Below are 18,429 nucleotides of genomic sequence, written 5' to 3' on the forward strand. Positions count from 1 at the left end.
GTCACAGGTCATAAGTTTGACACCCCTGGTACGGACACTGTGAACCTGAAATTTAAACTGGATTCATTTTAAGAATACTAATAACATTGATATCTTGCATTTTTGGAATAAAAAACAGTTATAAATTAATATATACAAGCACTGAATTTGTTTCTTCTTGTCTGTTAGAATCTCCATTAGTTATTCAGTAGTAACAGCTGCTATTCTTGGATTCCAAACAAAAACTTTGGTGAGAATGTTCTTCTTGAAATCAGAGACCTGAAACACACACTCGTATCTGCTCCAGTCTTCTGGTTTAACTGATAAAACATTCAGATCAACACTCATCTGGAAGGTCCCATCATTGTTGGGGAGGATCTCTCTGTGGGGCACAACTTCATTGATCTCCTTTCCATCTTTCCTCCAGAACATCACGGCTCTGTCTGAGTAGAAACCTGTAGTGTGGCAGCTGACTGGAGAGGAGGGAGTCCTCTGGAGGAGAGACACTGAAGGAGGAACTGGAGAGAGGGAGGGTGGGAAAGTGAGAGAGTGAGAATGGATGGAAGAAATAATAATGAGAAAGGAAAAACAGGTAAGGAAAGAAGATGAGAATAAACAAGAAATTCAATAAAGAAAAAAGAAACACTGACAGTGAAACAAGTGTTAGATGAAAAACATGGCTGCAGCAGCAGAAAATAACTGACATGAACTCAAAGATGTGAAAATCAAAACTAAATCTGTAATTCAAAACAGAGTGAGTGTCACCAGCTTATTAGCAGCTGGACATGGATGTATTATAGCACAATTTAAACTAAATGCAACTTTAGAAACATGGAGATATTATCAGTAACTACTGCACGAATTGAAATTTTGAACTCATGAATGCACTAAATGAAAACACATGGGTTCAGTTCATGTAAAATCATTATTTTAATCACAAACATTCATATAAAATAATGTAAATCCATCCATCCACCAGCAGCTGAAGCTAAAAGAAAAGTTGGAGAATACACTGTTTGGAAAACGCTGAAGAACTCTTTCGGTTCCTCTCCTTACAGGGCCCAACAGCAGATTATCTACCTCAGTCTCACCTCTCTGTCACACCAACCCTCTGCTTGTCCTTCACTACATCCATGAGGCTCCTCTGTGGTCTTCCTCTTCTCCTTCTGCCTGGCAGCTTCACATTTAACATCCATCATCTTAAAATATCCTCTATCCCTCCTGTGCACACGTCCAAACCATTTCAGCTTCGCCTCTTTAGCTTCATCTCCAAACTGCCCTGCCTGAGCTGAGCTACCCCTCTGAGGTATTCATTTTTAATTTTGTCCATTCTGAACATCTTAACATCTTCAGCTTTGCCTCTTGTCTTTTCGTTAATGCCACTGTCTCCAAACCATACCTCATAGCATGTCTCACTGCCAGTTTGTAAACCTTCTCTTTCAGTCTTGCTGTTATGCTCCTGACACTCGTCTCCACCCACTCCACTCTGCCTCTTTCTACCTGCCTCCCCCTCATTCACACATGTATATTCTGTCTTGCTTTAACAGACTTTCATTCCTCTTTTCCTCAGAGCATACCTCCACCTCTCCAGGCTCTCTTCCACTTGTTCTCACTACAGATCACGACGTTATTTGCAAATATCCCAACCCACAGAGACTCCTGCCTGGTTCCATCTGTCATATGATCTATCGTACACTCTCTCTGGATCCACAGAGACAGAGCAGCTCGTTCTGAGCTTCTTCTTCTTCTTCTTATGGCTTTACTTTTCCTCCCTGGTTTCACCTGTGTCCAATCAGCTCTGTGTGTGTCTCTTTCTCTGACAGTTGTCAGTTTGTCTGTTTTGAGATTCGAGCCAGTAGTCGACTCCATAGTTTTTGTTCTTTTCTAGATTCTTTTTCGGCAGCAGTTTGTTCTGATCAGCTTTCATCAGAGCTCCTGTTTTCTCAGTTCAGGTCTGTATTTGAGTTTGTTTTTTTGTTTCTTTTGTTGAAGCTTGACATTTTTCTGCCCATGCAAATAACTGATTATCAGTTATGAATATCTAACTTTTTCAGAGACGTCCCTTACCTACAAATAAAGGATAAAAACTACCCAGTGGATAGATATCCATAGACTTAGTGTAGAACTATAAAGAATATATGTTATAATGTTAAAACTGGAGAAAACCACGAGTGTCCATAATGCTGTGTGTGCTGGTCACCTGCTCTTGATTATTAGAACACTATAAGTAACATCGCACCACAAATTTCTGTTTCTTTATTTGTGTCTTGTGTCAAACTTGCTGATAAAAATGTGAAACTATAATTGTCCATAAAATGTAGCAGTACAGCAGTGTTTGCACACAGCTTCTTTCATTCACCTTCAAAATCATTAAATGCAAAATTAGCCTCAAAGCTTTGTCCTTTAAAAGATAACTGTGTTGTTAGAAAGATAACTCAACATAAAATAAACACCACTGCATTCATGAGGTCATGTGGTTCTACCTGTTCTCTGCAGGGAGCTGTTCCCACCGCCCAAAAACATCTTCAGCCGCTCTGGACAGATGTCAGGAAGAATTCATTTAGCTTTGTTTTATTACTGTCAGCATCCCAGCTCTGTTTGGTAGCGTCAGCCTTCAGTGAAGCCCATGACAGTGTCTTCAGATCCAGTCCAATAAAGCCAGACTTCAAAAAGCCAGACTTCTCTCAGTGCTTTCCTCATATTCACGGCCACTTCTAGTCTGTAAGATGCAAAAACTTGGAACGAGAGAGAGAGAGACTGAACTATGATACATATATTAATCTAAAAGACTAAAATTTTGAACAATTCTGTAAATGCATTGTTTTGTCATGCTTTTTAAGAGATGTTGATATTAGTAAAGTCTGATCATTCCTGATCTCATCTGAGAAGCACAACATTAGAACTTTAAATCTGTAACGATTAGCAAAATAGTTTTCCTTAGGTGTATGTCATGGTTTATAATAATCAGACAGAAGGTATATAAGAAAAAATAAATAAATACTGTAACCTTCACTTTGGTTGAACTGCTGTTTCAAACTAATAATCCGCGCTCTGTAGGCGCTTGGCTGAATGTTAAAGCACTCACGTTTGTACCACTCCAAATAAACTGCCTCAACCACAGCAACACCCACAAACTCTGTGACGTTTGGTTTCCAGCAGATCAAGTGAAGTAATTTATCGGCCAGTGTTTCACTGTGAAACAAGCATTTTAATATTTTATAAGATTAGATAAATAAAATATCCAAAAAGTATGAAAAATATAACTCCTGTAGTTATTTTTTAGTTATTTCAAGTGTGAGCAATGACCAACTGTGAGACAAGATTAGCAATAAAAAAGTTTAAATCTATAAGAAGAGGATTCGGTTATTATTCCTGAACGTGGGTGTGGAAATTCAGTTAACAAAGGTCAGACTAACACAACGTTAAAGCAAACACGCTGGAGATGTGAAAAGCTGTTATTACCTGCAGATGAAACAGAATAAAAAAGAAGCCGAAGGAATGAAGTCATCCTGTCCTCATCTTGTAGTTACTGTTAGACTAACTGCTGATCTTGTCTACTCTCGATGTACCGTTACCGGAAACCCGTTAGGTTCAGTGCGTGTGGGATAAGGGCGTCTTCCTGTTCCTTTCACACGAAAAGTCCTCATTATATATACACATATACATTTATAAGTGTAGGTTGTTTTCTCTCTTTTATCCCGTCCCTGACATACATGCTAAGTGACGAACGTGCATAAAATTGTTTCTAAAAATGTAGTATCAGTTCAGCACTTTTTTCTTCATAAAGAAATAATATCATTGTTTTGGTTTAAAAAAAAAGTAATTTAATATGAAAATATAATAGGCAAAAATTGAAAAGCAAGTTACATTCCCCTTGAAATAAAAAAAAAATAGATGATTCGTGGACAATAATGTATTATGATAATAATAATAATAATAATAATAATAATAATAATGTGTTGAGCTGAGAATTACACTAAAGACTGAAGACTGGACTTGAAGTGAAACTTTGGTTATCTGTTGGCAGTTAATCCACAAAGGTAAAAACATAAAGTCCAAAAACGAATTATTGAATCGTGGGGTTTTCTTTCCCCCTGCACCTTTCCACAGTTAAACTACTGGAACAGTGCACAACAGCAAACGCATGCCATTTTCCTCTTTGTGCCACATCCTCTCTGCTACTCAAAACAGGAATTACCAGTCTTCCTCTTTGCCATTTCCATTTATTTAGGAATTAACTTTCTGATTTTACACCCTGAATTATTTTCCTGTGAAAGATTTATGTTACAATACTGCCACAAACTTCACACACGTAATAATCATCTTGCTTGTTAAATTTCTCCAGTCTGTTATGTCACAAATCCACGCTCCTGTGGAACTCTCTCAGGTCTGAACCACCTGACCTTTGAAATCACTGTTGCTATTTCCCCTTAACACATACGTGCACTGATGCCTCTACACCACAGAGTGCTCCTTTTATTTACACCTATTTCCTCATGTCAGTTGAGCTCTACTTTTCTGCATGGATTATCTATTATATTTCACTTTTCAGCCAAAACGTCCAGTTCAGATCCAGTGTCTATTACCTTGAAAGTGATGATGTCTTTAACAAACCTCCACGACTCCTGGAGGATCTGTTTCCTCATTCTAACTGAAAATGAGTTGCTTCAAAAAAGGACCACTGGCAATCAAGCTTCTAGCATTCCATCATTCGTTATATCCTTATTCCCACTCACACAGACTTTGTCACTTCCCGATAGAGTCCTTTTTATTTATTTATTTATTTTGTCAGATACATATAGAAACAATCAAGCCACTCATTTTCTTAACCTTTTATGAGAGGAGGTACACTGGTTTGATAACCACTCTCATGACTATCTGCACTATCATGACTATATCTTTTGGGAAGGTGATCTTTAGTACAGTTTGCAAATGTTACTAAAAACATTCTTGGTTGAGAGAAAAAGTTCCAGACGTAACATAGATGTGGTTTTAACACATGAGATAAGAAACAACTCATCAAGACAGTTGACAAAGTAGCAAACTTTATGCACCAAATCAAGTGTTAAATCTTTTTACATGTTTTTTTTTTTAACAGAAACCTGTCAAATTTCTCTCTCCCACAGTCTCTTTTTTAGGAAATACAAATTCATTTACAAAAGGAAAATAAAAAAGAAATCAACAAGTAAATGCAAAAATGTGTACTTATTTTTTTTTTAAAATAAATACAGTATCTTAATAGTTCCATAACAGAATTATGAAGGTCTGTTATGCAGCCTCAATGGGTTTCTTGTGATAGACTGTGCCAGTTTCAGGAATTTATTAATAAGTTACTTCTCTCCAAAATATCTAACTGCTGTTCAGTTAATTGTGTTAACTTTTTATTTGCCACTGACATGTCACAGATTTTGCCTAAGCATACAATTTTCTCAGTTACTTTGAAATTTACTTTCAAATATTTATCAGTTTTCAGAGTTTTTAAGAAATTTTTCAGCAACAGCCAGAATTGTTTTGAGGGTTTGATGCAATCTGACACCTGACTCTACAGTGACACCTACTGGCCTCTGTTATCATTATCATATCTTGATGATGTTCCATGTAACATGAATTTTACTCTAAATAGAATTAAAGATTATAAATAGAATTTATAATGTTTTAACTTTACTTCACTCACTATGTAACTGTATTGCACTCATTATCTGGGAGTAGATGTCCAGTTTGATCTTCACACTGTTAAACAAAGCTATTCCATGTCAGTGGGTTTTATTTTCAAAAGCATGTTTGTCTGATGGACAGTGGATGGACCTCAGTGTCTCTTTATGTTAGAAAACCTAACAATTCTCAGCTTTTTTTTAACTAAACAATGGTCAACAGAAAACAGCAGTGTGTGTGTGTGATTCATAAAGAAATAGACGCATAGCACCTGTTGCTACGTTTGTAATACCATTAAAAAGGAATTATTTAAATGAGAATATAACTCCATGAAGGAAACAGTTTCAACTTTAAAATTTCTATTTAATAGCAGTGTTGAAAGAAAAAACTTTAAAAAATTAATTAAAATGTAAGTATTTTACCTCATTTTATTTTATTACTTTTTGTTGTTGCTGTTATTATAAGCCACGTCTCCAGTCATGAAAAATATAATGAAAGAAACCAATGTGATGAAGGAGGTGGTTACTTATTGACCTTACTGCTGAATAAATGAAAAACCAAAATGGTGCAAGTAAATTATTTATAGACAGAACAGTTAAAATATAGTGAAACATGAAAACTGTTTGACTTGAATGACTGAACAATCCTTTGGATTATAACACAAAAAGAGAAAAATGGTTTTCCACAAAAAGTAAAGTTCACATAAACAAACTATTTAAAAAGCACCTTTTATGTGTTTGTTTAACTGGAGATTTGAACACTTTTTTCTGGGTCCTGCGTTTATACATGTGGATCTTGTTTCAGTTTCTCCAACAGTTCAGCAGTGTTGCCAGGCACTGTTATTTCCAAAGAAGAAAAATCACTGGTATTCTTTATAAAATACATAAACTGTATATCAGAGTAAAACAAGTTGTACTTACAAGGTGAACTTGAGTTTCTGCCTGAAATAAAAAGAAAAGAAATTATTTCAGGCATTTGTTCTGCATCACAATCAAAGTTTCTGTCATATATATTCAAAAATAAAAGTGTCTAATATAAACAATACCAAAGAAATAATATAACTGAACCTTGTACAGCTGGTGCTGGTTCATTGATAAACTCAGCTCCTTTGATTCTCTGACCTTTCCTCTTTTTGTAACCAGCAAATCCAACAACAGCAAAAAGGATGAGAAGAACTGGAACAACCACTGCAGCAATGATGGAGATCATCCTGTCAGAGGTCTTCTCTGCTCAGTAAAAACAGACAAACAAAATCAAATGTGCAGATGAAGCAGGTTAGAATAAACATATTTACGAGTAATATTAAAATAAAGTAATATTTAAAATATCCTGGAAGAGTAGTTGTAAAACAGCTAACTGATCATTTGGTCTGTTTTGAGTGTTTTGAATCTATCTGATAGATTTCAGTTTGTTTGGATAAATGAAGAGTAATTTGTCACATATTTGATACAAATCTATTACTTAAACTGACAGCATATCTTAAAAACATAGAAGCTTGCATTTGGCTGTAAAAATCTTCTAACCAGATATCTGGTCTGGATGACTTCGCTGAAAAATCTCTGACTTAATTTTGAACAGGATATATCCTTCAGTGTTCATATTAAATTAATATGTAGTGTGTGCAATATTGCTAAAATGAGAAACATCTCTCTGAGTGATCCTAAAAAACTAGTTCATAGATTAAATACTTCTCGGCCAGATTACTGTCATTCATTATTATCAATTTCCCCTAAATATTTCCTAAAAAGCTTTAAAAAGCTACAGCGAGAATACTGACAAAGATGAGAAAGAGAAACAATATTTCTCTCATAACATACTCTTTATAGTATTTACAAGTAGAATAGGAGGCAGAGCCTTCAGCTTTCAGGCCCCTCTTCTGTGGAACCAGCTCCCAGTTTGGATTCAGGAGACAGACACTCTCTGCTTTTGATAACGCTTATAGTCAAGGCTAGATCAGGTGACTTTCTATACCTTCTTTAGTTATGCTGCTATAGGTTCAGATTGTTCCAGGACGTCATGTGATACACTGTGATGCACTGAGCATTTCCTCTTTACTCTTAACTCCCCACGTGTTTACATTTCACTGTAACATGTCATCACATCGTTCTCCTTTTTCTACCTTAGTCTGTGATATATCTTTTTCATGCTCTCTTTTTTCTCTTCTTGTCTCTTTCCCTCACCCCAAACCAGTTGAGGCAGATAGCTGCCCGTCTCTAAGCCTGTTAAAATGTAGTTTTTCCTTCCTACTGTCATCAAGTGTTGCTTATAGACAGTAGTTTGATTGCTGGGGTTTTCTTCAGAATGCTGCAGGGTCTTTAACTAAGAGTATAAAGCACCTTGAGGTGACTTTTATTCTGATTTGGCGCTATGCAAATTAACCTGATTTGAAACTTTTGCAAAAATGGGTTTCTTAATAATAATAACAGTAACAGTTTATATTTACAATAAAAAAGAGAAAATGATTGTAATATACAATAATTAAAAAAATTAAGACATTCATTTTCCCCACAGTGACAGCTGTTCCTCCTGGGATTAAATATAGGACAAAAACGTCAAGCATTATATTCGAGACAGCAAACAAAATGTTTCTCTCACCTATGACAGGTATTATTTTTCCACAGTTGGTTCTGATCACTTTTTTATCCAGTTTGGTGATGATGTCATCGCCGTCAGAGAGCTGAAACACACAGTCGTATCTGCTCCAGTCTTCTGGTCTGACTGATGAAACATTCAGATCAACACACATCTGGAAGGTCTCGTCATTGTTGGGGAGGATCTCTCCAGGATCCACACCATCATGAATCTCCTCTCCATCTTTCCTCCAGAACATCACGGCTCTTTGAGGGTAGAAACCTGTAGCGTGGCAGCTGACTGGAGAGGACGAAGACTTCTGGAGGAGAGACACTGAGGGAAGAACTGGAGAGAAAGAAAGAGAAGAAAATATCAAAAAGATAAAAAGAAGGGTTTCATTTTTCCAAATCTGACAATGTTATAGCATCTTGATAACATCTAATAAATAATTGCAGACATTTATTTGACAAAAAATAACACATTAGAGCATCATCAGTCAAAACACTGTCAAACATACAAGACAAAAATGTATCTGGGAAAATTAAACAATAAATAGAAAAGAAAAAACAGTGTGATTGCTGATGCATGTTGTTTGAAAATTCTAATTGTGCCTGAAAATTTTTCTGATCAAACGTTAAATTGAGAGTGTTGATAAAATCTTACAGATGTACAGGAGATCCAGCCCAGTTTCAGTTACTTTCTAAATCATTAAATATGAAATCAGCTTAAACTTTTCTGCCATTTTCTTTTAAAAGAGACCTGTATTATTAGAAAATGATGCAACATAAAATAAACACCACAGCATCCATGAAGCTACATCTGGTTACGTGACTGTACCTGTTCTCTGCAGGGAACGTTTCCCACTTTCCAAAGACATCTTCAGCCACTTTGGACAAGTCGTACTGAGGAACTCGACGGTGTATTTTATTCTATTTTCGTCAGTGTCCCATCTCTGTTTGGTAATGACAGCCTCTGGTTTCAGTGCGATCCACCTTAATGTCTTCATATCAAATTCAAGAAAGTCTTCTCCGTTGTAAGCATACCGTAAAAAGTTGATCATCTCTCCAGTGCTTTCATTCCATTCACAGCCACTTATACTCTGTAAAATGTGGATGCCTGAGAGACAGAAAGAAAACAAAGACTGCAGTGAACTGCATTAATGTTGTTCAATGCATGGGGCACTGCTATTCTCCAAGATTTGAGTATTAATAGTTGAATAATTTAATCAATTGAAAAACGAACATTGCAGATTTATATTAACGTCTGGTTATTTGTGTTTAAAACAAAAAGGTTTAGAAGGACAAGATAAAGAAAATGATTCAGCAGAGGAGTCATAGAAGAATGGTTGATGATGATGGTTTTAAGGTCTCAAATAAAAAACAGGCCAACAAAATTAAAACTTGAAATCTTTCATGATTAACAAAAAACTTTTTGTTATAAAGTTTTGTTTTGCTTTGGTATATCTAATGTTTTATAATGATGTGACATGAGGCATAACAGGAAATACTTTACCTCCAGGTTGGTTGAACTGCTGCTGTAAACCAAAAATCCAGGCTCGGAATAAGTTTGGCAGAGTCACAAAACACTGTACAGTCAAAGACTTCAGCTGCTGAGGGTTGTCATCTAATATTTTCTTTACCCAGTCCTGTCTTGGTTCTAGTATTTTGTTCCTGCTGTCACAGTAACCCGCCTGAATGCCATCAACCACCATTTCACTCAAAAACTCTGATATGTTTGGGACTCCTGACGATCCAGTGGCCACATGCTTCAGTGAGTGTTTCACTGTGAGACAAACAATATTTATTTATAGTTAGAAACGTGCAAACAATGTCAGCAGCCAAGCAGAGGTGTTGTCCACTTTGTGTTTTCTAAGTGAGGACATAAAAAGTATTCATATTTAGGTTGATCATTTGAAATTCAGTTGTTACTTTAAGAGTATTTCATGGATTAAATAAAGACAAAATCAGTGGTCAAAGCTGTCATCTTAGTTCAGTTCAGCTCATTTTTATTTCAAACATGTGCATTCGCAATCATTACAAAATATAATTCCATTCTTTTGTTTGAAAAGGAGTAGGCAGAAGTATACACTTATTAGTCCCTACCCCCTCAAATTTTACCTCTCATTGATTTAATTTTCTTTTAGCCTTAAATTAAACAAACAACATATAAAGTAAAAGTAAAGCAAAGACAAAACAAACAAACAAATAAAACAAATAAACAAGCCCCACCACAATATAGCTACTTTCATATAAATAAGGACTGAGTGGGAATGTTTATCTAGTGATATGATGACAGCTAGTGTTCTAGTATATCTAGATAACGAGTGTCAAATTTAATATGGTCAAGTGAAAACAAAAACTGCTGTTTCTTCTCATTAAAGAGGTGCAGTGTCAGTTTTGTGACTGACAGACCAAATTAGCATGATGATGCACTTGCGAGTCTTAAAGTTGTCTACCAGAAGTGCGCTACTGTGTATACACAGATGCAGTTAGTTTATCTGAATGATTACATAAAAGAACCGCTCATAGTAGTGGCTTAAATATTTACCAGATGAGGCCACGTGGCCAAACGAAATTAATACAGTGTAAGCGACAGTTTTACATGTTGTTCTCACTGAAAACGGAGTGGCAGGTAAGATGAATGAAAGAAGAAGAATGATGGTAAAGAAAAATCAGTATGTTTTTTTATACAGGTAAACTCATTTGTTAGAAATGTGTGAGGACTTATCCAGAGGAGAGCGGTATTATTACATTACATTGTATTATTGCTATTTGTTATTACTTTTCCACTGTTAAATATAAATAGTATATGTGTAACAGCTGTACTATAGAAGAACACAAGACATCAGATATCTGTGTTAATAAAGACAATGTCTAATGTGTAAAAATGTGGGGGGAGGGGGGGTTAGGCTACGGAACTTATTAAAGTCTATTTTACATATTTTAAGATTCAGACATTAAAATGAAACACTAACACAGTCACGTTATCAGCTCGTTATCAGCTCGCAGGCATCTGGTAGGACCAGAGCTTGAAGGAGAAGGGGGGAGAAAAAAAAGAAAAAGAATTGTTAATTAACGTCTGATAAATTGGTTTTGATCCTGAATCGGTTTGATCCTGTTTTGTATCATTATTATTCCACAAAGTGAATATTAAAATGTACTTCATTGGGATCACGGTAATTATCGACGCTTACTTATTAAATTAAAACGAAAGTAAACACAGTGCTCAAGGTCAGGTGACCTGCTGTCACAGCTTCAAAATTTTAGTTTTTCTTACCTGCAAATAAATCACGGCAGAAGAAAAACAGCAAAAATAACTTCATGTCCTCGTTATCCTGAAAGCAGCATTGGTAACCTCGAATCTGGTGGACGCTGCTTGTGAAAGCCTGACAGAGTACAAGGTTCAGATTCCTGCTCTCTCCTTCTATGTTCATGTCCACCGATATGGGATTAATAACCTGCCATAAATTGAAACTGGAAGAAGAAGCTTTGATGACTTAAATAAGTCTAATTCCTGTTATAAAAATAAGTCTTGTAATATGCTAGAAATTTTATTGTCTCTGTATGAACATTAGGAAACCAGAGTTCGGGAGACTGTTAGGATATCTATTATGTATTATTCCTGTCAATGTAACATTTGGTGCAGTATTGTCAGCCTGCAGACACGAGTGATCCAGTGAAAAGTCACAATACAAACCGTTGATTCAGGCCAGAATCAAATTCCCCTCACTGACACAGCTATTTGTCCATTTGTGCTACTTAATTGTATATGACGTTAATTTAAAAAAAAAAGAATACATATTACATATACATATACATAATACATATACATACACTTCATATCTCCGTAACGGAAAAGATAGGATCGTGAAAGACCCCGATTCCCTCCCGTTTTCATGCCAATTTGGCTGTGCTAAAATAAGTTCATATTTGCCTGATGATATTCTTTTTTTTTTTTTTATAATATTTAGACTTACCCCAGGTCCTTAAATTCGACTAAAATGTCTAAGCTACACAAAAGCGACACATTTGATTCTAAGGACAAAAAATGTCAGTTAATGCCTTCCTTTATATTATGACTTTATTCTGCACTACCTGCTTTCAATTTTTATGTTCGTCCACCAGATGACGCTACTTGTTTTTATTATTCATAGCAGCTTGCACAATTTTTCACTGCAAGGGTATCTTGCTACTGAAGTGTGTGTGTGTACATGTTTAAACATCTTTGTGAGGACAGAAAATTGGCATGCTACTATACTCGTGGGGACCAACAGTCACTTGTGGGGACAAAATGCCTGTTCCCACGAATTTGAAGGCATTTCTGAGGCTCAAAATGTGGTTTGAGTGTCAAGTTTACAATTAGGTTATGATTAGGTTTAGGCTGAGGGTTAGGATTAGGATTTGGCGTTCATATTTAATGGTTAGGGTTAGGGTAAGCGTCTAAGGAAAGCATTATGTGAATGAGATGTCCTCACTAAGGTATGAAAACGAGTGTGTGTTTGTTTGATGTCTAACTTATTTTCTCTTAGAAGACCATTCTTTGCATTATAAAACTAGTTCAATGATAATAAATTATGCTAACCTTTCAGAGCTGCAAAAGTTATCCCGGCAGCAAGAACTAAAGTAAAACTAGACTCTACAGCATAGAACGGATTCTGGAAATGATCGTGCACTCTGAGAGAGAAAACTGCTCTCCAGCCTCCTCTGAGGACTCCTTCATGTCAGCCTCAGAGGTAGAAAGAAACCAGTTGGATTCTAGTTCTGGCACATCTGAAGATGGATAAAGGAGTGACAGGATGGACTTGTCCATCTCCACATTTTGGTGTCCCACACAAAACTGTGCTATGTCCTTGCACCCAGAGGTTTAGTCCTGGGTATGCCACTATGCCATGAGTGAAGTCCAGCTTTGCAGATCCCTCTCATCAGTAAATGTAAAAAAAAAAAAAAAAAAAAAAGTAAGGGCAGTGTGATTTTTTTTTTTTGAAACAAGGGTCAAATGCATTAGCATTTTAAGGCTTAAAGAAAAGCAGGCAATGAGACAAACTTATGGGACAGAGTGCTCTTTGAGATGCTATGAAAGGGATCACTTATTTTGAGTTTAGCTGTTGTTTATTTAGTCAACAGATGGATCATCTTCCTTTAAGACCAAAGATTTGTATGACCCGAGTATCAGGAACATTAACACCAACATATGCAAGGTTGTTGGTTATGACTTGTACATAGTAGCTGGCAGTGGAATGGATACTGTCCATAAAGACCTGGATCAATAATAAGGGCAATTTTTCCTTCTTTTTATAGCATGAACATTGTTTATATAGTAAATATTTAGGGTTTGGAGCAGGATTGACCTGTTCTTTGTTTAACCATCCACAACTGTACTGGTTCTGCATATCTGGTCTCTCTCAGGAGTCCACAGGATGAACAGCTGTTAATGAGACAGTGACTATGGATAAATTGAAGATTTTACAGAACTACAACAACAACAAAAACATTTCCAACACACTGAAAGCACACACACACACACACACACACACACACAAACAGATTAAAAACAACAACAAAAATAAATAAATAAGAAGAGATTTATGAAACACTATTGATGGAGTCAGTCTGATATGAATTAGTTTCATCAATTTGGGAGTGCTGTTGGTAAATTGTCCATCTCTGGTCATTAAACAGAGACCTTGAAATAACCATAGGATGCTTTAAAATAATAATAATAAAAAATTAAAATCAATACACACGTTAACTTGTAGCCAGAGTAGTTCAACAGCTATTGCAGTAACATATTCAAGTCTCTCACTGTTTTGCAATTTTCAGGTAGAAGCTGCAGTCTGTAAGTGTCTGAGTGAAGCCAGCACAAAGTGATTTACAGCAGTCAAGGTGAGACAGACAGAAATTATAAAGATGTCTTTTTTTTTAAATGAAACATGAAAGCAACATTTATTTTGACAACAAACCAAGCTTATTTTCAATTTTGAGACCAATGATTAAAACAGCTGGGACTGATGAAGTAAACATCTATAACTGTTTGTCATCTCCATATCATTGGTGAGATATACTGTATTTTGAATGATCTTGCTGATAGCAGTGCACCAGGTTCCTGTTTTACAGGTAAGATCATAATACATGTAGAGCAGATTCTGTAATATCAGCTAGAATTTATATTGATGCAGGAGAAAGTGTTTAGAATTATTTAGTAAAAGCAGATTCAGGTTTAACTTTTTCGAAAACAACTGAATACTCACACGCTGGACAGAAATACCAGAAATTAAAGAACTGTTATCAATAAAAAATAATGAAATGATCAAAAATCTTCTCTGCTCGTTACTTGTGTGGGTGACGGTGTGTATATTTGTCTATAGGGTGCTGTGTTTGTTGACGGGGTCTCTGGATTCAGTCCCTCTGAGAGTCCATAGATGTCGCCCGGAGCTGTAAAGTCCAAAACACAGTGTTACTCACACTGCTGTTGGAGTTGCTTTTATATGCAACACCATTAATACAGAGTAAATAAGAAAAATAGTTTACTTACTTTGTTCCCTTTTTCTTTCTGGAAATAGAAAGGGAAGAAATATTTCAGAATGCCAGAGAAATTCTGTTTTGCAGTTTGTATCAGATTATTAGCTCAGCTCATCTGAATATCTCACCTCTCTTCTTTTTGCAAACACAAAATCCAATGATGACGAAAACAACAGAAACAACCACAGCAGGAATAATCATCATGTATGAGGGCCTCTCTGCTCAGTCAAAACAAACAAAGCAGATAAAATGTGTATAAGAAGCAGGTTAGAGTAGAAGTACATCCATCCATCCTGTAGCATTATTCTAGTTCTAATATAAATCCCATAATGGTGAGGGGAAGTAAATACAGCATAATCTCTCAGACTCATATACCATGACATATTTCAGTTCAGCAGAGCGGACACACTAAAATTATGTGGCTGACTTTTAACACCTATTATGTTCCCTGATTGAAAGCCCAAAAATAAATAACCAATGGTTTTATGGATTAGAGACACTGTTGAATTTGGAAATTTATTTAGATTCAGCTTGAGGCCCAAACAAAAACAGGATAAAACATTCAAACACCACAATAACAAGAATCCAGAGAACAAGCAAACAAAATGAATCAAATGATTTTCCCTCACCTTTTGTAATGTTTTCAACCCAGTTGGTTCTGATCAATGTTTTAGTCAGGCTGGTGATGATGTTGTCTTCACCATCAGAGAGCTGAAACACACAGTCGTATCTTCTCCAGTCTTCAGGTGTGACGGATGAAACGTTCAGATCAACACTCATCTGGAAGGTCTCATCATTGTTGGGGAGAATCTCTCCAGGATCCACACCCTCATGAAGCTCCTCTCCATCTTTCCTCCAGAACATCAGACCTCTGTCAGGATAAAAACCTGTAGCGTGGCAGCTGACTGGAGAGGAGGGAGTCTTCTGGAGGAGAGACAGTGAGGGAAGAACTGGAGGGGGGGGGGGGGGGGGGGGGCATGGAGAATGCGTGGAATAACATGGGAAAGTAAAAACAGAAAAGGAAAGAGGAATAAAGGTGGAGGAATTGAATCGGGACATATGAAGAAGATATCTGCCCGAAATCAGTCTCATAAAAATAAAATTTAAAGTGTATCAGGTCATGTGATTCTACCTGATTTCTGTAGGGGGCTTTTTGCACTGTCCACATACATCTTCAGCCACTCTGGACAAATCTGAGTGAGGAAGTTTTCATTGTGTTTAGTTCGAACTCTGTCAGCATCCCATTCCTGTTTAATAATGTCAGCCTCTGGTTTCAGTGCGATCCATGTCAGTGTCTCCAGATTGAATTCAAGAAAGTCTTCTGCGTTATAACCAAAGTGTACTAAGCCAGTCACCTCACCAGTGTTTTCATCACGTTCACAGCCGCCTATCCTCTGTAAAACATGGACACCTGAAGAGAAAGACAGAAAACAGCGATCATAAAGAGCTGTTATATATTGCACCTTGTGTTAAGCACTGCTATTTTCAAAGGTTTGAGTTGTGCTCATAATTCAAGTCCAATAATTAGATGATCATCATCATTTTTATTAGCATGAACTAACTGGAACACTGCAGCTTTTAAAGGTAGGCCTGATGTGAAGATCACAGGACCACAAGAAAACGATAAAAGGAGGAAAAAAACACAGAAACCGATTGATCGCATCAGTCATGTGACAGAAGCCGGATTATAGCAACAGCTTTAAAAAGCTGAAAAAGTGTTAAAGTACAATTCTTCAAGCCAAACTCTAAATTGAAAATTTGTAATTTTAGGAGCACAGAATGTAAAATGTAGCTTTTCACATCAGTCTGTTTTGTTTAGATATATCCCATGATTTAAAATGATCTGAGGTTCACCTTCACTTTTGGTGAATTGCTTCAAATTAGAAATCATGTTTTTGAAGAAGTTTGGCTGTTCCTTGAAACACATGTGATTGTACCACTCCTTGTGCTGAGGACTGGTTTGTAATATTTTCTTCGCCCAGTCCTGTTTTGGTTTTAATATCTTGTTGTTGCTGTCACAGTAACCCGCCTGGATGCCGTTAAACACCACTACACCCATAAACTCTGGGATGTTTGGGACTCCAGAGGATCCAGTGACAAAATACTTCAGTGAATGTTTCACTGTGGAGCAAACAATATTTATAATGTTAGTGAATTCAGAAAATAAACATTAGCATAATACACTCAGTATGATTAAGGTAACATATATACACAAACGTTACAGTAACAGTGACATGAGTCTAGCATACTTTTATTGTCATTAAAAATAAAAGTCACTGATCTGGTTTGAGGGTGTTCCTTACAGCAAAACTAAAAGTTATCAAGAAAAACCGGCATCTATCCACTGGGAAACAAAATCTGTGTGTGTGTGTGTGTGTGTGTGTGTGTGTGTGTGTGTGTGTGTCTTAAATCATCCTAAATCTCCAGTATAGTACTTTTTTTCAGTACTAATAAGAGAATTCTGTCCTGTTCCATATTCTTATTATTCCAGAAACTGTGTTCTAAACTTCAATTAAAAATGTCAAAAGCGCTTTAAAGTACAATCAAATCAAAAGCTGCTCAAGGTCAGGTTCCTGCTGTTAGAGATAAAAGATTTTTCTTACCTGCAAATAAACTATGACAGAAGATAAGCAGCAAACACAACTTCATCGTTTCTCTATCTTTAAGGTCATAACTAATATTCCTTTTATTTACAGAAATGTGAATCAACAAGTCGTCGTCCACCGACAGTGACTAACCAGTGTTCCTCCCCCTGTTCCTCCAGTTTCTCCAGTTAGCACGCTTGTAACCATGGAGACACTTAACTCTGCAGTTCTTACACACAAAATCTTTTTTTATATGCAGTAAAAATAAGAAAACATAGAAAGTCTTATGAAACTATGCAAACTACTGAATGATTTAACATTGCGTTGTTTCAAAGTTTTCATCAGTGTTGCCTAAAGGCAGAAATTGGCCCAGTTTATGTCTGCAGGGGTCTGCAGAGATGTTTTCTGTCTGTTTCCTAACCCTGGACCTGTACAGGTCCTGGGTAGAGGGAAGACCAGCACCAGTGATCCTCTCTGCATAACATGCTTCGTGACTAAACCAGACAGTGATGATGTTCAAGGTACAGACTGGATAACGGCAGTGTAAAAAAATAACCAGCAGCTCCTGCAGGTTGAACTTGCTGAGTTGGCACAGGAAGTAATGTTGAATATTATTTTTGTTTGTGGTATATCAGCCCATATATGATCTCTGAATAGTCATGTTAAGCAGACTGGACAACAGCGACGCCTTGTGGCAAAGACCCAGAAGGTTCATTCTGTTAATCAGAAAATAGCTTTTTCAGTGGGAGAAACTTTTCGTAACTCATTCAAGTGACTTCCTCAGCCTTACCTGGATGATGCAGCAAGACTTGTGGCAAAGAGTTTAATTACGGTAACATGAGCAGCTGCCTGCCATTCATCTACAGCCAGTTTCTATAAATTGAGACTATTTAAAGCACATCCTCTCTCTACCCTTATTGTCAGGAATCTAAGTCCATGATACAATTAAAAGAAAATCGGAATGAATGAAGATTTTTTTTAAAGTAGAGCCACAAAAGTAGCTTTTAGATGATATAGTGTAAGTAATTTTTGTCAGGACACCGCACATCTCTTTCAAAATGAAACAGCACCAAAACACGTAACCAATCTGATTCCTTTCACCAAAAGACCAACACAAATATATA

At 36.5% G+C, this 18,429-nt stretch overlaps 2 protein-coding genes across 2 annotated transcripts; both read right to left on the bottom strand.

The window, feature by feature from the left end:
* Positions 1 to 5,880: 5,880 nt before the first annotated feature.
* Positions 5,881 to 11,561, bottom strand: LOC109196535 (major histocompatibility complex class I-related gene protein-like). The gene is made up of 7 exons (XM_019350696.1): positions 11,479 to 11,561; positions 9,715 to 9,984; positions 9,040 to 9,318; positions 8,227 to 8,547; positions 6,753 to 6,857; positions 6,552 to 6,572; positions 5,881 to 6,467 (listed from the first exon to the last, which is right to left on the bottom strand). Exons 1-7 carry the CDS (start codon positions 11,522 to 11,524, stop codon positions 6,412 to 6,414), a joined length of 1,098 nt encoding a protein of 365 aa, XP_019206241.1. The 5' UTR covers positions 11,525 to 11,561; the 3' UTR covers positions 5,881 to 6,411.
* A 1,276-nt stretch (positions 11,562 to 12,837) lies between these two features.
* On the bottom strand, positions 12,838 to 17,467 carry LOC109196372 (major histocompatibility complex class I-related gene protein-like). The gene is made up of 5 exons (XM_025902542.1): positions 17,324 to 17,467; positions 16,575 to 16,841; positions 15,853 to 16,131; positions 15,350 to 15,670; positions 12,838 to 12,971 (listed from the first exon to the last, which is right to left on the bottom strand). The coding sequence occupies exons 1-5, from the start codon at positions 17,367 to 17,369 to the stop codon at positions 12,838 to 12,840; spliced, it is 1,047 nt and encodes a 348-aa protein (XP_025758327.1). The 5' UTR covers positions 17,370 to 17,467.
* Positions 17,468 to 18,429: the final 962 nt, after the last annotated feature.

The sequence above is a fragment of the Oreochromis niloticus genome, linkage group LG22 (genome assembly GCF_001858045.2).
Source record: "Oreochromis niloticus isolate F11D_XX linkage group LG22, O_niloticus_UMD_NMBU, whole genome shotgun sequence".
Lineage (NCBI taxonomy): Eukaryota > Metazoa > Chordata > Actinopteri > Cichliformes > Cichlidae > Oreochromis > Oreochromis niloticus.